Source organism: Notolabrus celidotus, chromosome 17, assembly GCF_009762535.1.
Source record: "Notolabrus celidotus isolate fNotCel1 chromosome 17, fNotCel1.pri, whole genome shotgun sequence".
NCBI lineage: Eukaryota > Metazoa > Chordata > Actinopteri > Labriformes > Labridae > Notolabrus > Notolabrus celidotus.
In genome coordinates this window covers 22,148,733-22,172,097 of record NC_048288.1, presented here as the reverse complement: position 1 = coordinate 22,172,097, position 23,365 = coordinate 22,148,733, and the positions used below count along the sequence as shown (strand labels likewise).

The following is a 23,365-nucleotide window of genomic DNA, read 5'->3' as shown; positions in this document are numbered from 1 at the left end:
GACATTTACTAGAGAGCTGCACTTTTGGGGTGCTTAAGCGCTGATGTTTTGCTTTGTAACTAAAACCCAAGTTACTCCATGGGCCCCAAATCTCTTAGCTGACTAAGTCCATTCCCTCTCCCCACTCCTTTGTTGATGTAGTTTTCTGGAAAGACGACCTGTTTGTGTAACTACAGCGAGTGCTGAGTCTGTGCAGAGCCAGGCGGGGCCTCTGGGATGGTGGGAGGGGGCAGGGCTGCATGTTGGGAGACGCTGCGAATGCTGCCACTGCCCACGTGCCTGTCTTACTGCAGCTGCAGCTCATCTGAAAACCATTTCAAAGTGTTTATTTCTCCATCTTAGTGATGGACTGGATTGGATGGCGAGACATGATTATGGTAGGATAGGTAGTGAGCAGTTTAGCATCTCTCTCTCTCTCTCTCTCTCTCTCTCTCTCTCTCCTCTCTCTCTCTCTCTCTCTCTCTCTCTCTCTCTCTCTGTGGATGTTTTTTTACAATCCGAAAAATGACCAGAGGTTTTTCTTTTCAAGAAAATGCAGAAAAGAAACCATTTTTTAAAAAATCTTGTGAATTTGGCAGTCTTGCAAGAAATACAATCCTGATGAAGCTTACTTTTAGATTTCATTGTAATAGAAACTCTTTTAGTGAGTAATCCCAAACTTTATTTCACATTGAATATGCTGTATATTTTTACTATCTAAATATCTAAAGACTTTTTAAATGTGAAAGTTACGGACCAGAAAAATGTATCTCCCTTTTAGTGTCTTTCAGCTCATTGTTTTGGTTATGGCCAACAGCCCCAGTCTCATGGGCCTTGTTTACAGCCACAGTATAGGCAGCCACACCTATAATGCCAAACAAATGTAATAATTATTGAAAAGTGAATATAAGCAAGAAAATACATTCTAAAAGTTTATGTTTCTTTACATATTTTGAAGCATTGTCTGTGGCCTGCAAAGGGGGTCCCCGGCCAGAAGCTAATGCTGTTGGGGGGACTTGGCATGGTAAAGTTTGGGAACCCCCTGCTTTAGAATATAGGAGGATTGATCAGCTAACAAGCCAGATATTTCCCTTTGTGGTGGACACCAAAAACAGAGCTAAAATAAGGTGAAAGGAATGACTCTTAATGAATGCTGATGTTTCTCCTTGTTAATTTAACGTGTAAATGAGCAACTGTGACCCTTCACTGTAAAAACTTTATAGGGTGATAATGTCAGTGATTTAAGCTCTACCTAAATGGCCAATAAGAAACACAGGTTTAAACATGTACAGTTTGTTTTTCCAGGAGTTAAAGAAAAGTATTAACTAACCCTAACTCAGCGATCGTTGCAGTCATGAAGTTGGTCAGCATGTTTCCCCAGTAGAAAGATTGTTGCCTCCCAAAAACAGAGTAGTTCTGAATCATTGGACATTTTACATTACATGGAGATTGGCTAATACAAGTGTTTCAGCACTCACCATGCCAATGTATAACTAAGCATTAGCAAAAGCCCAAATGTCCTTTCTTTCTAAATACGTGTCTGATGTAACTCATAAACCTGTTGCTGCATCAAAGAGTATCAGAAACACCAATCCACATTTTTTTATGTGGAAAAAAAAAAAGTTCTCCCCTTGCTCCCCCACAGTGAGGCGGCAGACAGTTGGAGCCTGAGAGAGCTGCTGGATGCTCCAATCTTGGTTGCCTCATAATTTGACAATGCCTTGTGTTGGATGTGTTACAGAGCTCAGTTAGAGATATCCTGTCAAAAGGCCCCGGTTTTCTTCCCTCATTCCCATTTTTACGTGGACAATCTGGCCCCTGTCACAGTCCCTGAGAGGTTCTTGGCTCGCTGCGGTTGATATGACAGGGGTTACTGGCTCTCAGAGTTCATCCGTCATTGCTTCCGCTCCAACTCGCAGAACATGAAATCATTTTTCTTTCCCACCCTCTATGATTTTCATCCAGATTAATTCTTTATGCGAATGAGCGTTGGCCTTGTCCTTCCTGTCTTCACCTCTCCTCTCACACCTCCTTCGTTCACTTATAACCACGAGCATCATGCCTGCCTGTCTCATGTGATGGAGGCGTATGGGTTCCATCACATGTAATAAAAAACATGGAGCCTAAAATCAGGCCACACACAGAGCCAGGAAGGTGTCAGTTTCCAGCAGGGCCCCTAGAGCCATCCCGTGAACTCAAAACCCCTTGGCCTTAATTCTGGCTTCCTCTTGTTGCATCACTGGCAGGTAAAGCCTGGAAGTGAGTGCAGTGGGCACACTGTAGGATGGAGTCAATTCATTGAGCTGTTAAATAGTCAGTTATTAGTTGAGGTTACAAAGCAGCCAGGACCTCCACTGAGAGAGCTTTGCACTTTGGCTGTGGGTGGTGTTAAGTATGTTCTCCCTTCAAACCCACAGTGAGGAGTTTTAAACCTGCTATAAAACAAACTAAATCAATAATGAAGACTCTACATGACCTACAAAAGAAAAAAACAGACCATAAGAGAAAATCTGGGCTTTTTATTTAGTTCCATTTAATATCTGACAATGCTGCCGAGTAGTTGTCATGATACTAGAATTTTGAATTTTGACATGATAATAGTAAAACCAACCGTTATAAGCACCTGTTTTGATACCACAGCGACACAAATTGAACTCCTGGGCACCAAAAGCTATTTAATTTTATTATTTTGGATTTCCTACCTGCATATTGTGCTGGTACAGACATCACATTTGCCATTCATCATTCTCACAATCACCTGACAAAGTGGCAATCTCTGCCTCTGCTTTGCCAATGCCACTGCTTCATCAATGCTTTTCTTAAACTTACAGCCTCAACGTTTCCAAAGCATCAAGCTGCAGGCTCAGAATATATGGTGTTTAGGATATCGATGACATCACTGCTTAATTTCTGCATGTTAACTTAATCTGTAAGGAGTGATGAGGTATGGAGCCTAGACGCCAAACACAAACAGTGTTCTGCTGCTGAGATTAAGTTTTGATCAATACAGCATGAGTTGACAGAATTAAAGCTTGGGTTGGTAGTCACGGAAAACTAGCATGAATTTGAATGTAGCATTTCCTCAGGACTCCCTCTAACCCCTCCCCCCCTCCCCTAGGAGCTCGTCCAAAACAACGCCCCCGCTCACATGCACAAGCGCCGCTGATTCACGACCATATGATCGTGACTGATTCAAAACCGGTCCTCAGCACATCGTTTGTGTTTTGCACTACGTCAACTCATGTCTCACTCAGCGGTAAGAAAACACCAAAGCATTATCATAGTGAAAGTTAAAAACACAAACAAACATGAAATGTACGTGCAGGAGGCGGGCAGAAAGGCAGGACGGGATTTGATTGGTTTCATAATTTGGCTCCTGATGGCAGGGATTGGTTGGTGTTTTCCCAGGTTTACTCCTCCTGTAGATAGCGGCTTTTTTTCATTCTTTTTTAAGAACACATTATATATTGATTGCCATCGGAACATAAAGATCATTTTAACCAGTATAACAAAAAGTGTATCTGAATCTGACTACCAACCCCAGCTTTAAGTGTATTGCTTCTTTTATTACTTTTTGCATGGTTAGTTACACTAAAGAAGTAAATCAACAAAAGCCTCCTGGAATTATTGAAATGACAAAAATCAACAAGAATAAGAGTAATTCTTATTTAGTGTCAGAGTTTCAGTTTTTGAAGTTCCTAAAAGCCTCGGGTTGTTTTCAGTCACCGAACGAAATGAGCCAGCACTCTAATTTAAACACACACTTGAGCACACACACTATAACAGTACATGACACAGTACAGGCCACCTCACCATGCGATTGAGGGAGCCGAGTTGAATATGAGTCATTCATTGAGCCATCATCTCCTTCCTGACTGTAAAGCTCATGGGCTTGGAGTACAGTGTTAGGGGATCTTGTAAAAGAGCTTTTTCTGTTTCAGTAATGAAAGACAGATGGCATGAAAGATGTTTGCTTCTTTTAAATAACTAATGAAAACAAACAGTTCAGACATTTAGTGAAGACAATGTATTTCACAATCGGCAGAGATAGCTGTCTTCGTGATGTAATGTAACCACAAGACCGCAGAACAATTTAGAGGTTGCTTTTGTGTGTTTAAGCATCCTTTCAAACTATTGTGACAAACATTCTGTTTAGTGCTTCTCATCTCTTTGCTAATCTTGTCCTGTATATGTGTGATTAGAGTTTTCTCATGAATTATCTTACCAAGCTTTTTTTTAACTGTCCAACGTCTCACTCACTGTAAGTCATGAAAAAAGGAAACAGAAAATTGAGTGTGTAAGAAATGTTACTTGCATGGCATACGTTTAAATGTGTTAATCAATCACCTAATATTGCTTGAAGGTCCAGCTACTTGAAACAAACCCCTGTGTCCTTGTTGAAAACAGTTCTCGTTGGGCTCATCCATCGTTCAGCCTCCTCCCTACAAAAACTTTCATATTCTTCAGACCACCATCTGATTACACAAACAGACATAAACGAAAAGAACTTAACAGAACAAAATCTCAGGAAACATTGAGGATGATCCTGTGGATGTTAACAGAAAATGCAGAGGTAATTTTGTCATTTTTTTAGGATGAATTGTTCTCTTCTTTTCTTCTTTTGTCTCTCGCTTTCCTTTTATGTTCCTTCTTACTTACTTATAAACCCTTATTATAATATTCTCTCCTCTGATTTTCCTTTCTTTCTTCTTTTAGTGTCTTTCTTTCTTTTCTTCTACATTTTTCCCTTTTTCTTTTTTCTTTCTTTCTTTCTTTATTCATATTTTTCTTTATTTTTTATCTTATCTCTTTCTTTAATCTTTTTCATTATTTTCTTTCTTTCTTTCATTGTTTTATATTTTTACTTTTCTCTTTTACTTTGATTATTTCCCTCTGTCATTTTGTTTCCTTTCTTACTGTCTTCTCTTTTCAATCTCTCCTTATTTCTTTCTTTCTCTCTTTCTGCAATATATTTTTCCTTTCTTTCTCCCCCTCTCCCTTTATTCTCTTGTCTAGCTTTCCTTCTTTCTTTTTTCACTTTTTTTCTTTCATCCCTCTTTCTTATCTTTCTTTATTCTTTCTATAATCTCTTTCTGTAATCATTTTCTTTTTTTCCTTCCTTCTTTCTTTCATTGTTTCATATTTTTTACCTTTTTCTTTAATTATTTCCTTCTCTCATTATGTTTCTTCCTTTCTTACTGTCTTTCTTTATTGTTTTCTCTTTTTCAATCTCTCCTTATTTCTTTCTTTCTGTAATATCTTTTTCCTTTCTTTCTTCCCCTCTCCCTTTATTTTCTTGTCTTTCTTAATTTTTTCACATCCCTCTTTTTATCTTTCTTTTTGTCTTTGTCTTTTCTTTCTATTTGTATTTCTTTCTCTAAGTGTTTCTCAGTATTTTTGCAGTAACTAGTTAAAATTCTGAGTTCAGATATATCACCAGTCACACATTATAATAATCTGATGGACTTTTCTCCAGGTTAAGGCTTCAAAGACTTCTTCTTTTTGCCATGAACTCCTCTCTTTGTGTTTTGTGCCCAGTATAATTCGCTGATTGCCCTCTTGGAGTTTCTGCACTCGGGTTCCTGGAAAGGGGTTGAGTGAGTGTTAGGCGAGGCAGGGATCCAAATCACAGTTTGTGTGACCTCAGCTCACAGCTTTGTGTTCTCATCCGTTACTATAGCGTCCCTCCTACTATTTACTGTAAATAAACATTGTCTTTAATGAGCTGGGCCCATGTATCACCCGTTAATGGCTGCAGACATTATTTTGGCTTGTCAGGGGAGAATTAATGGCCATGTTGAGATGAAAAAAGACGAGATGTTTGGGAAGTTCTTTTGTTTTAGGAAATTAGGCTGGTGAAAGACACAGGCTTGGAGACACTTCATTTTCCTAAGGTGGACATTGTGTGGGTATTGTTTCATCATAGAGGTTTGCAGGAACAATGGGTAACTATCCGACTAAAACACACTATAACAAGGGAACCCATTCACATTTAAAACCCGCTGGTGTGTTGTTTGTTCTTTGGGGTCTTTGTCTTTGGAGCATTATTTTTGTTTTGCTGAGCAGTAAAAGTTTTGTGGTCAGAGCATCCTGGCCGAAGGTTGTTCCTGCGGTCGTGATTGATTGGATCCGACTGTGTCTGACTGTGCAGGCGACATGGAAAGATGACGAATCAGTGTCTGATTAAATGAGCAGAAGGCCAAAATAAAGAAAACTGAGTCTCTGATGCTAAACCGTGAACAAGGAGGTCAGTGTTCATCCCCACAGTTTTCCACAGTCTTCTTCCAGTTCTCTTCTTCTTGATTTTGAATATTTATTAAGAACTCTGTCATTCAAAAAGTTGGGTTTTTCAAGTTTATCAGCAGGCCTGACTCTTTAACAAGCAAGAAAACCTTTAATAGGGAATAAGCAGCATCCCATATCTTAGGTGCTTCTATTATACTTAAAGAGGGCATTTATAACTTTAGTAATTCTCAAGCTTTAAGATTCAGTTCTTGATCATTTATCCTAAGTTTATCTTGAAACGACCAATGACTTTTTATTCCTGCTAACAAAGAAAAAACTGACAGAGTTTAAGTACATGGGTGTGACAGTGTACGTAATAATGCCACATCCCACTGAAACATGGTGACATGGCAATTTCAGGCCCTGGTCAGTGGAAGATCTCTACAACACCCAATCAGCCATTGTGTCAGCATGAGTTCTATGTTTAGCTTTCAGTCTATAATTCGGACTTGCTTGACATTGAATTGTAGTAATTCAAATGCTGAGTAACCTTACATTTAAACCAAATTTAGCCTAGTTAAACCTCCATGTGGACACCGGCTAGCTAAGCAGTAGCCTAAGTAGCTTGGGGCTAGTCACTGAACGTCAGTTTTTGTATACTGAGCAAGCTATCTTTACAATGTGCAAGGTCCATAAACTGGCAACAAAATCCCTCCAGTTTTTGGATGTTGATGCAATCAACTTGTATGGGTGATGAAACTTAAACTAATCCAAAACTAGGTTGTTGTAGATTTTTGATGGTACTCTAAATCTTAATATTTAAAGCTGCTGTTGGTAGTCACAGAGTAAACATCTGTTCAGAGAGAGGGACTTCGAATGTCAACACTATCCCTCCCAACCAGACTTCCTCTTAGCCCCCCAACACAGATCGGTGTGTGCAGTCATGATAGTGCCGGACTCATAACCAATCAGAGGACGTAGTAGGGGCCGACCCTTAACCAATCAGGACAGAGGATTGGAGAGTAGCTGTGATTGGTCCGTCATAACGGGAACAAGGGGAATAATAACATTGCTTGATACAAAGGCATTGGAAAACAAAGAGATTTTGCAATAGTCTCACAATACTCCACTTACCGATGAGTACCGACGGGCATTATGACCTTTACTCCAAACCCAGCAGAAAAAAAGTAACGTTTTTTACACCATTCCTACCAACAGCAGCTTTAAGAAAAAATACATTCCAGTACAGAAACGCCCAACTAGGTTTAAGGTCATGCAAAGTTTGTTAACTTATGAAATGCTAAGGATGTATCTTAATAAAAAGTTTTCAAAAGTTCACTCTAAGCCTCTCACAGGGAAGACAAGAGTTCCCTGTATCATTGCTTACGCTGATGATGCAGTTATATTGAAACGCCAAAAGGAACAAAGTGAAAAACCAGGGGAACATGATTCTTGGAAGTTGGGAAAAAAAAAACACCAAATATATCTCTAGGCCTTGCTCAGCAGTTCAGCATCTGTCTCTTTTCCTTATCTGTCCTCCTCATCCAGGAAGAGACCCACTGGGAAATGAGCAGCGAGCAGGTCGCAACCCCTGATCGAGCCCTCGGCAGCCCACTGGCGTGTCGACTCTCAGGGGTTGTAAAGATTCCAGCTGCTCCAGCTGATGTCTGTTCTCCCTGTGTGCTGAAAGAGGAGCCGTGAAACTGAACTCGCTCCTTTGTTGTCGTGTTGTCGGCCATGTGTTTTGTGTTATGCCAGGTGTCCTCCGTGTTTGACAGCCAACCCAAAATTCTCTACTTTCTCCACTGTGCATCTGAAGCTCATAAATCAAGTGTGCACTGAAATGGAAAAGCCTTTGGCCTGTGTCGTAGTTTATCCCTTACAAAGTGTTTTGGTATACTTACAAAGCAGTAGATGTGTAAACACCGTCGGCGTGTTTGGATTGCATCAGCAAATTGAGCAGCAGCACTGTGATTACTGTAAACTGATGAACTGATATGTTTGCTCTTTTGTGGAAGCATGCATGAGCTGACACTTCAAACATGCGCACAGCTATGAATGATTTAGATATGCAATCAGTTATTGTGGCTGTATTCCCAGAGTGCACCTGCTTTCAGGAAAGACTTAGGTAACTTCTGATGTCTCATGCACAGCTGTGCTAAGAATCCTGTTGAGGCTCATAACAGGTTTTTATCATGAACATTAGCATCTCCTGGAACTCTAAAAGATGGAGTCATATTCAGGTGTGTGACGCAATACTCCACAAAGAAATAGTTCTCCTAGTTCCACAGTTTTTGTCTTCATTTCAACCCTTTCTCTCCATCTCTGTTCACACGTTCCCACATGATGGCTTGCTTTCTTTGGAGCTGTGAAGATTTTGGCAAGAGTTTTTCCTGAAAGTCACTAATATTATGTTTATGTAAAGATGTCTTTCTTTGAAAAGCTAATAAAACGTATTGACTTCTACAATGTCATTCCTGGAAACACATGTTCAACATAAGATTTATTCACAGATCTCTGAGATTTTAAAGATTGTTTTTGGGCTTTGTGCCTTTATTGAGAGATCAGACACTTGACAGGAAAGGGAACTGGGAAACCTATCCAATACAGTTAACAACAAGCTGTTAAAGGTAGTTTAGGATTTAGTGGCTAAAGGGACAGATTTTTATTCCACTGGGATTGTTAAGACCATAGACTCTGTAAAACATGGATGTAGTCTCAGTGACTCCATCCTCTGATTTTTGAGGAGGCGTTATGAAGCCCAATAATAGCGGTCGCCATGTGGGTGGAGTTGAGGCAGGACTTTAGCCACCTGGGGTTAAATAATGCCTCACACCCTCTGCACAGTGATTGTCAGCTTCTTCACTCTGGACAACGGTTTTTAGTCCCAAGGTGCAGGACACAGCAGTACAAGAAAAGCTTTGTTCCTGCTGCTTTTACTGAGCTGAACAAGCAATAGCATTTATGTTCTCACACAGAGTCAAACTCCAATTTTAGGACTTCAGCCCAGATTTTCTTATTTATTCATGTGATTTTATGGTTTTTATTGGTTGACTGTTTTCTGATATGTGTTTTAAATGGAACCTTTAGCACTTTAACCCTCTTGTTATGTCTCGGGTCAAATTGACCCTTTTTTAAAGTCTATTTTAGGCAATATGTGCCTTCCAAACCAGCTAAATGCAGCATAAAAAAATGGGCAGCATGTGATCAAAGAGGTGTTGTGTTAATTTATCAACATTACTTCATAAAAAAATAAAAATAAAATGTAAAATAAAATAAACAAAAATCTATGTCATGTAAAACTATTGTAATTATATTTAGGGCTTTACAATGTTCATTAAAAAAAGTTTTAACATGAATTTTAATGAAAAAAGAGTCAGTTATCCTCATTGAACCATGATCTGTAAGAATTAAAGAACACAAATGGACTAAATCTTGATTTAAATGGTTAATAATGGATTTAAAAATTAGATTTAAAAAACATTTGGATTTGGATTTTTTGGGGGTTCTGACACTTTTTGATAATTTAATATGCCCCGGGTTAAATTGACCCAGGAACATTATTGCTGTTCCAGAGAAAAGAACATAACAGGAGGGTTTAAACATTTGATCATGTCTATTCATTTGACCATTTTTACTGTTAGATTACTTTTAGGATATTTTTGTATGCTTTGCACATTAAGTAGTTTGTTCTGTCTGACATTTGTCTTCTAAATCTGTATTGACCTAACATCTCACTGACTGCAAAACAAGTTTACCTACGGATACAAATAAAGTAACCTGAACCTGAACCTGGGAAACAGCTACAATGTCTCCATCTGTCAATCAGATCAGCTGTACACTTAGAGGTTAAGATATCAATGTTGTGTTTATGGCGTGTAATGCTTCCCCTAGTGGCCTTAAAGGAAGAGGCAATACTTAAATGTCCATAAATGCCCAGATTATGGGACTTAGAATGGTCATCAAAACCTAGTCCAGCAGTTATGTTCTGAACCGTCTTTCACTCCCAACATGCATACCAATGTATTTGCAATAACTCAATATTGGTCTACATATAGGCCTTTGTTAATGGTTGGCCTAGCTTGGGCTGCCATTTTTAAACACAAGGGATGCTATCTGGATTTTTGACTGATGAGGTGGTGGCACCAATTGGGTTGAGTATTAGAGTAAAATGGTTTCTTTTGTAGCACTTGAACATGCTTTTTACGGTAAATCCCTTGTTCTCTCATGTTGGACAACCTCTCTTCCAACTGAATTTGGTGCTCAACTGAGCTCAAACATTCAGTGGTCATTAAAAATCCCTTTGTACCAATAACAACGACTCAAGTTGTTGACTTTGGCACCAGAACTACAACTGAGACCTTGATGAGCCCATTGGTGCTGCCTTTTTAATTCATCAAAGAATTACCTCATCTATTTAAAAAGCGCTTGAACTGAACGTGTGGGGGAAGCTCTGGCACTAAATGGCCTCGGCTCTTTCCAGCTTGAAGAATGACGGTCAAGTGATCGACTGGCTTTCTGATTGTGATAGTCATGTATCACACTCTTTGTGTTGCCATGCTGAAAAAGAGCTATGTCTTCATATAGTGAATGTGAAAAAGTAAGCTTCATTCCAGGTGCATGAAACTATACCACCACCAACCCCCCCTTCATCCAACCTTTCCACACACACAGACACACACTTCCTGAACTGAAAATGAAATGCAGCTGTGTTCCCGTCAGCTCCGAGGATCTCGCCACTCATCTGTCATGAAAGATATCCCTGGAAAATATTCCACAAGTGTCCCCACTTGCTGAGGCCTTTGAGTTTGACTCCAGAGTCAACTTATACTGCACGAGAAGAAGTAAAAGGGGCGGATATTAAATGGGGCAGTATTTTATATTGCACAAATGTACGTTATACATGCTTAACTTTTAGTGCTTTTTGTGTTAAACCCATGACTCGTGTTTGTACTGAGACTCTGTGCACAGGAGATTGAAGTCGACTGAAAAAGGAGGAAGTTTGCTGAGTGAAGGCTGAGTTCAGGAAAATAAGCATGTCGCAGAGTGTAAACAAGTCAGTGGGGGGGATTGTTTTTGTGTCCCCTGCCCCTTCACCACCCGGGCCCTGAGGGAACTGCAGGACTCTTTAATGTAGACTCCAGGCCTGTTTGTCCAGATGTGGGACTCCTAGACATGGAGAGTCCCCAGATAACACCAAACTCTACCCACATGTCCTTTTTAGACTTTCTACTCTGGAAAAATGTCCAATATGCAGCAAAATGTAATGAATTCTGTGATTCTGTTTTTACACAGGGATCCAGGAGGCCACCCAGTGCACCAAGTGTAAGAATGAATGGGCGCTGAAGGCCTCCATAGCTCTGCTCTACCTGCTGTGTACTCTCCTCACCATCGCTGTTGCTGTGCTGGGATATAAAGGTAAGAGTAACCTCCACTATACAATCCTCTGTCACTGTGGCCTGATGGGTACTGTTCGAAGAGGCCATGTGCAAAAGGTTGTTCCAAATTGCATCTGCAAATTACTTTTATTTTGAAGGAACAAAACAGGATCCACAGAGGCACACTTGCACACCCATCAGTCAGCAATGCAGCCGATCGGAGGAGACATCTCTTTTCCCCTCACCACCATCATCATATTCCCTTCCCATCCTTTACCATAGTTTTTAAGGCGTCCATAAGATTAAAGCACACCTTCACCTTCACATCTTCACGTTCACCTTAACATTAATATTCATATTCAAAAGAAAGATCAATGTCAAAGAAAATAAAAGGAGTGGAAATCAAAAGAGCGTGTGTCAGCTTTGAATATCTTGCCATCCAGAACATCCATGTTCTTACTGGACAAACTGTGATGATTGCAGCCTTAAGGCTGACTTATACTTCTGCGTTGAATCAACGGCGTACCCTACGCCGGGGGTCCGCGTAGCTCCCGTACCTACGCCGAGGCCTACGCACGTAGCTGACGTGCACCTCCTCCAAAATGTAACTCCACGTAGAGCCAACGCGGACCGCAAGCCCTGTGATTGGTCCGCTCGGCGGCTTTGTCTTTCCTGCATTTACAGCACTTCCGGGATCCCGGACATCGGCCGCACATCGGCCGTGTATTTCATCTCCTCCTCTCTATTCTTCATGTAATCATGTCTGTATGATAAACAGCAACATGTATCAGCTGTAGATTAACATAACACGCTCTGAATCGATGTGGAAAAGTAAACAGAGATCGTAACGGGACCGGAAGCAGGCAGCCGGCTATCAGAGAGACCGCACTGCCCTCAAGCGTTTCGGCGGAGAATTGCTGCGCGACACGGACACACCGACGCACAAGTATGTGGGGCTCATGTCTGCGTCAGCCCCTGCTGCGTAGGGGAGACGCAGAAGTATAAATCAGCCTTTACAGTTAAAATCACCAGCAAAGAGTTCATCTCACTGAGGTCTCAAGTGTGGCATCGAGTACACCACTGCCTCTTTTACAGGCCATGATGACATGATTGTAGCATATTGTGTCCTGTCCCAACATAATGGATTTTTAAGTATTTTTCCAGAGCGTTGAAAATATTACATTTGAGACTTATTAAGAGAGTCATTTCAGGACAGTGGAATCAAAATGTAGATTCAATGAAAACTCTTCACAATAAACAGGACATTTAGAAATGTATGTTCCTGTCAACTTTCTTTAATGTACTTTTCAAAACAAAAGAAAGGCATAAATCACTTTTTTGCTTTTAAAGCATCGACTTCACCCCCTCTCTTTTTCCTCCACCCCACAACTTCTTCTCAGTTTATTTTACCAACACTCCCAAAAGCTCACACCTCCAGGGAGGGTCCTCAGCCTTTTTGGAGCTGAACTTCCTGGTCTGCTGTTTCATATTTTTCCAGGTTAGGGGAAACGGTCTGGACGTCTTTCTCAGAAGTGAACTCTGAGTGTTACTGAAATAATTGTGTTAATCACTCCAATATGCGACCTTGATGTCCCCTCTTATTTTCAGTTGTTTCAGTTGCTAAGGGGTTATCTGTGCGTCCTGAGTACGTGAACAATGATGTCCCCTCACTCTCTGAGCTCAGTCGGTCCTGCTTGTTCCATGGTTCATGTTTTCATGCAGGCCTAATTGATGCCAGATGAGCAGCGAGTGAACTCAGTGCAACTCCAGCAGAACCCTCTGAAATTGGGTTTTTACTGGCACCGGAGAACTTCTCTGTCAGGGGAACCACAGCTCAGCCTAAACACACTCCCAGCTCCAGATGGTTATGTAGTGAGACCCAGAGTGCTCTATGCACTTAACATGTGTGCCTCTCTCTGTCCTCCATCACTGACCCACAGAACCAGCCTTAATGTGGCTCTTTTGTTTGAATGCAGTTTAACCATAGAAGCCTGGCAGGGATTCAGTGACCTCTTGTCATCTCCCCTGTAGCTTGTTGTCTTGATAGACACAACCAAAGGCAACATGAGGTCATTCCCTGGACGCTGGAGGATTTAGATCCCATTCATTCTCCTCAAAGACAGTAAGAAAAACAAATGGAAAAGGATATGACTTGTGCTTTTGCCTCACTCCCTTTGTGAGGGTGTTTTTCTTCTTGGGGAACAACAGGTTTTAAATATCAACCAACACAAAGTGTGCAGAAGACACGGTTAAAGAAAATGCTTCAGTTATCCGAGCACATTTAGTTTGCTGTTTGCCTCACTACAGCCTATTTACACTTGTATTCTAACATTTTCAAGAGCATTTAAGTACTGATATTTTCAAGAGCTTGCTATTTACTCGTGAACACCACAGCAGATAGGTGAAAGAAGGGCAGCTGGGTGGTGCTTGTAGAATGAGCAGGAGTCATCTTACGTATTGTTAGCTATGTCTGTGTTGGTCAAACTACAACATGTAGTTTCTGCAATAAGAGCAGAACAGTTAAAAACATTACAAATAGAACTGAGGGGAACAGTAAAGAGTATGAAGCACCAAAACTCTGCTTTACATGGACAACGTCACCACTTCACTTCAGTAGCATAGACTTTTCCTGAATTTCAGCTGCTGTATTCAAACAACAGCTCATCCCAATTTTTTTGTGGACATTTTACTGTGAGGCTGGCAGTAAAAAAGTCAGGCGAAAGTCAAAGTGAAAAACTCAACCATTACGTTCACATATCTAGGCCCTGTGGAAGATTTTCAGGAGTGTAGTGCATTTGTGAAAGGTGTCTATGTAGAAGCGTCAATGTCTGGGTCATTCAGTCAATCTCTTTTGGTTCCTTCTTTCATAGTTATGAATGTGACCCTGTTTCCAGTGCTGTTTTCAATTTTCCTCATGTTGCACGCTTATTGAAAGTGACCAGTTTGCTTAAACTTGTGCCGCCCATCTCCACTGGTTGTTTGTTATCCTATATTTAGAATTCTTCCTAACAGACCAGTACCCTTTGGTTTTGAAATAATGAATGAGGAAAGCTGTTAAAAAGTGGCACAGCTAGCTTGGTTCACATAGTTAGCTGGGTATCCCAGCATGCTTTATGCAGGGAATCGAAATATTGCAGCACACAATGAATGGGGGCGAATTTACAACCACCTCTGTTTGCTTTCCATGATGCAACCACCACAAGTTGACTGTATGTAGCCTGTGAGGCAAAATCTGAGGTAAAGAAAGCCCACTCATGACTCACACTAAATTAAAAGCACTCTAAATAACAGTGTGATTGTGTTGCTCCCCTGCTCTTTAGCTTGATTTTGATAGCTGGGCATCCCAAGGATAGTGCAAACAGAATTTAAATGCATAAACTGACATTTAACTATAAAAGCCAATAACAGTTATTTTCCAGTCAGTTCAAAATTTGATGAAAAAAATACATTTAATACAACAATCAGTAAATACAAACTAACTGTATTAATTAATTGAACACATTTTTCTTATACAAACATGACATATAAGTCTTTGATTTATGTGTCGATGAAATTGGACTTAAATATTTCTCATATCTCCTCTGTTCCAGCATGCCTTTACACTCCACTTTTTACAAACTATTTTTACTATTTCAGACTTTATATGAATAAGGAAGTTGGATTTTTACAAGACAGCCATGGAAGTTTCAAGAACCACCCACATGAGAGCTGGAAAGAGTTCAAACTGGGCACAGAAGAGTTCACTTACACAATATTTGGAAACATGGAAGGTTCCTGCCAAAGTAGCGCTTTCCTCCGCTGCCCTGCATGTTTTATGGTTAGTGTTACCACAGTGTGATGCAAAGAGACTATCCAGAGCCTGTGGAAATGTCTGTATGGGACACTTTGCTTGTGTTAGTTTCTGTTTCCAGGCTAGTGTAAGTGTCAGTGAAAGAAACAATGTGCAATAGATGTAGCCTCTGATTGAAGCTGTGCTTGATGTTGAAGTCTTTTTGGCTCTTTAAGGCTAAACTGTATGGTCTGTGTCGGGAAAAGTGTCCCATTTAGCTTCATATTTGGAGTATATCCTCTCCAATTGACAATTTTCTTTCTTTCTCTTCTTAATTCACTCAAAATAATGTAAATTGCAGTTTGTATTTTTGTTGCAGCCAGCAGAGAAATACACAGAATCCTACTTTTGCTTCTGTTTTTCAACAAACATGAAATAGTGGAGTGGTTTTGCAGGCTTGAGAGAGATTGCTAGACCTGATGTTTTTCCCTGGTTTCCTGTTTTTATGCTCAGCTAAGCAAACAGGGAATTGGTGGTATCTTCATCCTTCATCTTTGTATCTTACTCTGAGTAATGGGACCAGAAATCACACAATAACTCACAATGCAATACAATCTGATACAACCCAATACCATGCAATGCAATACGACATTACACAATACAATATGATACGAAACGATACGATACCATATGATATGATATGACACGATACGATACCATATGCAGTGACGGAGCCAGACAGTTTTGACCTGGGTGGCCAAACTGGGGCACTGACTGTTAAAGGGTGGCCAGGTGTGGAAAACATTAGGGGCTTACCCCAAACCTAGGAGGGTTACCGCCAATAATCACATCTACTTTAACTTCTTTTTATAAGATAATTTTGAAATGTTACATTTTAGATTTCTAACGTTAACATTAAAAATGTAACTCAACAGGGTATCAACATTTAAATCTGCTGAACTGAACTCTTTAAGGACTCAAAAAGAAGATTATTGTCCAAAGTCAAAGCATCAACAAAAACAATATTCAAATGCAAACAGATTACTGTCTCTGCAGCTTGTTGAAACACAACACACAATAGCTGATTTCAATATAAGTAATGCAGCTGACATGGCAAATAGCCAATCATGTTTAGGAATTTCAGGGTGGCCAATCATTTTTCAGAGGTTGCCATGGCCACCCCTGGCCACCCCCTGGCTCCGCCACTGACCATATGATGTGATACGAACGATAAGATGCAATACTATATGATATGATATGATACATTACAATGCAATGTTGTGATACAGTATCATACAATACAATACCCATTGCACTGCCATGATAACAGTGTTATTACAATACAGCAGTTCTGCAGTAGTAGACAAATTACAAGACAATCATAAAATGATACATCACGATATCCGATTAATTTAATAATACAAAATACCCCTAAAAGGTAAATTGCAAGACTTACGTCATTTGAGCCACAGGGGGGAGTCATAAAGGGCTGACATGTTGAGTCCAGTTGGCAAGGAAATCTGTTCAAATTTGAAAAAATTCAATATCGGATTTGTGCACAAATGATACGATAATATCCCAAGAGTCAGGACGCTGATATGATTCATTGAGATTTTTTCCCATCCCTGTTTAGCATGACAGAAAAAAAAGCGTACCCCCATAAATGTTAATCTGAAGTTTAAAATGTATGAGATAAAACACTGATTACTTGTAGTGCCACTCAGGCCAGAACTAAAAGGCTGTGTCTTCATTTAGAGGAACTGATGGTCTTATCCCAGCCGCTCTTTCTGGTGATTTGACCTCTTGAGGTGATGGACCTGTTGTTTTAACTGTTGGAGCAAACAGCTGGGATGCAGCTTCCCAGCAGAGGAGCCCATGGAGTTCATAGTGGAAGGATGTTTCCCCCTGGCGAGGCTGATGGTAGAAGTGGGCTGATTCTCCGGCATCCCAGACACATTCCAGAGGAAATGAACGCTGGTGTCGCCTGTGGGGGTGTGAAGAGCCTCCCTGCCACAGTGTCTGTCTCCTCTGGGCTGTCTTTGATCCGCCTGTTTACTGAAGACCCCCCCTCAGGTCACTTCCTGTCCCTTAGGGCCCTCACCAGTGTCTCCCCATGCAACTCTGACCACTGTGTCTATCATTGACCACCCACTCCATCCCTGCTAAATCAACGTTTCCACTTCCCTGGATCTGTCTACAATGCCAACCTTTTCTGTCTCTTACCCTAAATTAAATTGCACTCCAACTCCAAGTTCTACTTCTTCTACATCTCTCCACCTCAGTCACACTGATTCTGTCCTAACCCAAGAGATTACACTAATCGGGTCCAGCATTATTACATGCCTACGAGATATTTAGACACATCTCTTATAGTGTCTGTCCGTAATTTTTATTGGTTTCCTCTCTGATCCCTTTTATATATGATGTCTGTGGTTTCAGGCGATTCTGGTCTGGTAATAAAGGAAGGATCCAGTGATGAGACAATGATTCTAACCTTTGTCCTACCTGGTCTGTTTTTCTTTCAGTCGTACAAAGAGTGGACAGTGTGTCCGAAGGTATTGCCAACTATGGAGGAAAAATTGTTGCTGTTGAGACTGACCTGAAAAAGCTTGGTAAGTTCCATGTATCTGGGTTTAACCTGAAGCAAAAGCTACAAGGAAAGGCAGACACATTTTTGTAATCTATTGAACAAATCTCCACCTTCAGATGATCAAGCAGGGGAGAAGTCAGAAAATACCACCACTGAGATCCAGGCCTTTAAGAACAACATCTGGAGTCTTCAGAGGCAGCTGTCTGCGGTGGAGGAACGTATCCACAGTGATCAAGTTAAGCTGAGTCAGCTGCAGAACATTGACTCAAACATACAGAACAGCCAGGGCTCCATCCAGGGACTAGTGGATAGCAACACTGCCACCTTGCACTCTGTGAATGGCACCCTGTGGTCTTATGGCACCATCATAGAGGGGCTGCAGGATGACACAGTAAGGCTGCAGAGAGAACTCCAGCAGCAGGTAAAACTTCAAGACCAGGCGCTGCTAAGCATCAGCAGACTAAACTTCACGCAGGCCCAGCAGAGAGGCTTCATCTCTGTTCTGCAGCGCTCAGTGGACGACACCAGCCAGGCCATCCAGAAAATGCGCAATGACTTTCAGAGCATGGAGCAGACAACCAGACAAGCACGAGCCGATGCTGAGTGGCTTCGTAATAAAGTGGAGAACCTACAGGTCATGGCCAGCAATGTCTCAGCTCTTGCTAAGGCAAACAACGACAGCCTGGACGACGTTGGATCACAGCTTGCTTCTATAGCCAATCAACTCCAGAACACCAGCAGCCTCGCTGATGCTCACGACCAAACTCTGAGAGAGATTTTAGACCAGCAGAGGGACTTCAGTAACCTCACATCCACTAAGTTTGACCGGCTGGAGGTGCGGCTGGATGAGACGGAGCAGAGTATGGACCGTGTAACCGGCAACATCAGCTTCACCACACAACTCCTGGGCGCCATCAACCTTAACCTGAACGGGTTACGCTCTTGTTCGGAGGCAGTTGGCCGTCACTCAGACTTCCTGCTTATCCTCAACAACAGCATGACAGATGTCAGGACAGACTCAGACAGTCTGAGGTCCCAGCAGGAAGAGCTGGCAGCACGTGTTGACAAGGAGGTCACAAGCCTTTCTGTTGTCATGGAGGAAATGAAGCTGGTGGACACCAAACACTCACAGCTAATAACCAACTTCACCATCTTACAGGGTGAGAAATATATGGCTGCAAAGTGTTAAACTGATATTAAATGAGAGGTTTTGATAAAACTCCCATGTCTGTGTCCTAGATATAAAGCTACAGCTATCAGGTGCTTAGCTTAGCTTAGCACAAATACTTTGAACAGAAGAAAAACAGCTAACCCGACTGTCCAATAAAAACACATTTTAAATTCCGATGACCAGGTACATCAATTCGCAAGATGCTTCTCATTTTGCACAAAAAAACATGCTATGCAAAAAAAATATTGTGGTTTTTAACTGGTCTATTAGCTTGCGTCTAAGCTAAGCTAACTGGCTTCAGACCCAATCATTACAATCATCCAACATAGGCAAATGTGGTATCAATCTTCTCAGCTAAATATCAGCTAGAAAGGGAAACAGTTTTCCCAAAAGTGTTGCACAGTTTCTTTGAATAATATTTAAAACTTTATTTCATGGCTTACAGTATGTCTTATTTCTCAGGACCTCCTGGACCCAGAGGACCAAGAGGGGACAAAGGGCCTCAGGGATCATCTGGTCAGACTGGCCAGAAGGGAGAAAAAGGTGATAAGGGTTTACCAGGGATACGTGGATCTCGAGGAGAGCAAGGAACCCAAGGACCACCAGGTCTGCCAGGCTTGAAGGGCCTTCCCGGCGTACCTGGCAGCCCCGGCTCCAAGGGCTCACGAGGGTCAGGGGGGAGGGCCGGCCCTCCTGGAACTAAAGGGGAGCCAGGTACCTCTGGTCTTCCTGGGAGAGATGGACAGCCTGGTCCCCAGGGGGCACAGGGCCCGCCAGGTATCAGAGGCTCAATGGGACCAGCTGGGGAGCAGGGGCCAAGGGGACTACCAGGACCAGTGGGGCCTCCAGGGCAACAAGGACCCCCAGGACAACCAGGAATCCCAATCCGGGTTCCATTAGTTCCTTTGGGACCTGTTTCTCTGCAGGACGAGGCAGTAGCCCCCACACTATGGGCCCCAGGTACAACTTTACTTATGAAGTCTTGAATTAGTTTAGTTTTCACATCTGAGCACTGCATGAAGTACTGAATCAGCTAACATCAGTGTACATTTGTTGATTAACCCTCCTGTTATGTTCGTTTCTCTGGAACAGCAATAATGTTCCTGGGTCAATTTGACTCGGGGCAAATTCAATTATCCCAAAGTGTTATAACTCAAAGAATCCCCCCCCCCAAAAATTTGTTTAATCGAATTTTTAACTCCATTACTAACCATTTAAAACAAGATTTTGTTCATTGGTGTTCTTTAATTCTCACAGATCATGGTCCAATGAGGATAACTCACTAGTTTTTCATTAAAATTAATGTTAAAACTTTTTTTAATGTACATTGGAGAGCCTTGAATATAAATACAATAGTTTTACATGACAGATTTTTGTTTATTTTATTTTACATTTTATTATTTTTATTTTTATGACGTGATGTTGATAAATTAACATAACACTTTACTGTCACATGCTGCCCAAAATGTTATGCTGTATTTAGCTTGTTTGGAAGGCATATATTGCCTAAAGTAGACTTGAAAAAGGGTCAATTTGACCCGCAACATAGCAGAAGGGTTAAAGCAATTATAAAATATGCTTGAGATATTCTTGATAAGTGGAGCAAAACCAATCTAACGTTTATACACGGGGAAGTGACTAATTTCTAAGTCAACTATCCAACTAGTGTAAAGGTGAGAGAACACTTTGAGAACAGTCAAAGTTGACATAAACACGTCTAACCACACGATCCCAGAGTCTGTCAGTAAACAATGCCAAAAAGCTTTGCCGACTGTGTCTAACATTAGCAGAGCTAGCACCACCATCATTCGATCCTCCCTGCAGGTTAAGGTCTGCATGATCACACATTTAAATACTGCCTAAACCATCTGCCATCAATGCTTGTTTACATTACAGAAGTAGAGCACTGAAGCATTATGGTATTCACTTTTGAGAGGAGCTACAGTCCTGGCTTGCGGCATTTGGCTGCACTACAGTTCAGGCAATACATGACCAGCAGTAAACAGCAAATATAAAGCTAGAGTTAGCAGTTGTCATTACAAATGACAGTGATATCAGACTTTCCTTTTCCAAAGAAACCCTTTCCAAAGATAATTCTTTCATAAGTAACACTGTGTTGATATACTATCTTCTTTTAAGGTTTATTGATGATAATAAACTATTTTTAATTTGTTTCATGTTATGTTTTGCAGGTTGCCCCCCTGAGTGGGTAAATTACAGAGACAAATGCTACTTTTTCTCCAAAGACCTGCACAGTTTCGATGATGCAAAGGCATCGTGTGAATCTACATCTGCTTCACTAGTGATCATAAACGATATGGAGGAACAGGTAACTAGTATAGAATGACTTTACATTTTACACATACAGAAAGAAGACCACTAATTCATGGTATGAAGAAGAAAAAGTTCTGACTGCTCTTTAATTTGTCCTCATGTGACCTCAGAAATGGTTGAAGAAGCAGACCTTTGGAAAGGGTTATTTCTGGATGGGTCTGACCGACAGGGAGGTGGAAAACGTTTGGCGCTGGATGGATGGGACTGAACCTGTTTTCACGTCAGTATCAAATCAGAAAATACACGAATTACAGGAACATTTTATCCTGTGTGAATGTGGGAACTGTTCTTGGGATTGATATCTTGTTTCAGAGCTGAGCAAGATACTGTTTTCCAAAGAGTTGAATTACGCAAAACAAGACCACATAGTCACATAGTTTTAAAAATCTCAACTTACAGCTTTTTTCTAATTGCTTCGTTTTGCATGCAAAACTTTAGCCCCTCCAGTGTTGCTTCCCATTCAAACAAAACACATACTTTCACAAACCTTTGCTTTTTTTGGGTGGTCCAAATACTGCATTTTCCTTTTTTTTTTACATTTATGCAAACATCAGAGCTTGAAAGGCACAAAATTAACTTCTGCAATTCATCAACTCTTGTTAAACCATAGTCCACCCCAAATATCTACAGTGATGGTCTTAACTGGACTGAAAAATGTCAAAGAAATCTGATCATCCACCTTTAATCTCTGCAGTATTTCCTCTTAACTTCTCTCTTCCGCTGCTGTTGCTTTTCTACCAGGCTGATAAAAAAACTGTAACTCCGATGTCTGAACGCCCCCTGTTGTTTGCCTGCAGAAAGTGGAAACCTGGTCAGCCTGACAACTGGGGCCATGGGCATGAAACGGGAGAAGACTGTGCAGGGCTCATCCATGAGGGGTTGTGGAACGATTTCTTCTGTGAAGATCTCATAAGCTACATCTGTGAGAAGGACATGGAAACCTGTACGTCAATGTTCTGTCATTTTTACTGTCACTTCATCAGATGTATTTTATCTGAGGGTTATTTAATTTTTCTTGATTCTGTTTGTTTTCCTGCAGCAAGATCGCCTGGATCATAGCAACGTCTGGAGAGGAAGCTTGCAGCGAGCAGCTAGACTTCCCCCATGTGGTACTGGTCCACTGACACAGCACATGGAGAGTCCGTACGGAGAGAGCAAAGGGACAATCTTGAAATGAGCGTAAGGTTGAGGCAGACATTGCTCCAAAAGCTTAAGAGATGCCTTTCTCCTCCAAAGTGAGCCCAGTTTAACTTTACCAGCAAGTGCAATACAGCGGGGCAAACAAAGAAGGAGGACTTACCAAATCATCATTAGATTTATATAAATCTAAATATTTTTATGGTTATTTGAAATACATTTTATAAATCTGTATTCCATGTGCAACTGAATATCTGAATGTATATTTCATTATGTAATTTTTGAAGGAAATTATGAACTTTATGAAGCCAAGAGGACTTACCTTAGTACTTTTCATAAAACGTCTTTAAATAGAGGTGCAAAATGATGCGCAAAACACAAAATGTCGCTGATATGCTGTCTTTAATGAGGAACCTGTTATCTTAGCTCATGAATGTTCATATAGCATTTTCATTTTTACCAGTAGAAACCTATTTACACATAAATGCAAAAAAAAAAAAAAAAATCCACAATCAATTTAAGTTTGTAGTTCAAAGACTGCACGTTTACACTTTCATAATCCCTGTATGATACAGTATTATGTGATTATAAAATTAATTTCCACTATTATAGCTGCTGATGTGTTTATGAATATGAATCTGTGGATCCTACCTAAAAGTACACAACGTGCCATTTTCTCCTCTCAGGTCCTGTAAAGAAAAAACACTTGAGTTTATACAACACTCCGACAGATGAAGGAAACAAATAAATCTGTAAAACCTGGAAGGTCTTTGTGTTTGTCG

General features: G+C 40.9%; 1 protein-coding gene across 1 annotated transcript in view; it reads left to right on the top strand.

Annotated features, from left to right (window-relative positions):
- Window positions 1-23,348, top strand: part of LOC117828903 (collectin-12-like) — a 47,040-nt gene extending 23,692 nt beyond the window's left edge. Inside the window, exons 3-10 of the mRNA XM_034706304.1 lie at window positions 11,500-11,622; window positions 17,877-17,963; window positions 18,058-19,101; window positions 19,575-20,072; window positions 21,305-21,441; window positions 21,557-21,666; window positions 22,244-22,389; window positions 22,486-23,348. Coding sequence (XP_034562195.1) covers window positions 11,500-11,622; window positions 17,877-17,963; window positions 18,058-19,101; window positions 19,575-20,072; window positions 21,305-21,441; window positions 21,557-21,666; window positions 22,244-22,389; window positions 22,486-22,505 — 2,165 coding nt within the window. The 3' untranslated portion in view covers window positions 22,506-23,348. The remainder of the gene's footprint in view (window positions 1-11,499; window positions 11,623-17,876; window positions 17,964-18,057; window positions 19,102-19,574; window positions 20,073-21,304; window positions 21,442-21,556; window positions 21,667-22,243; window positions 22,390-22,485) is intronic.
- The last annotated feature ends 17 nt before the right edge of the window (window positions 23,349-23,365 follow it).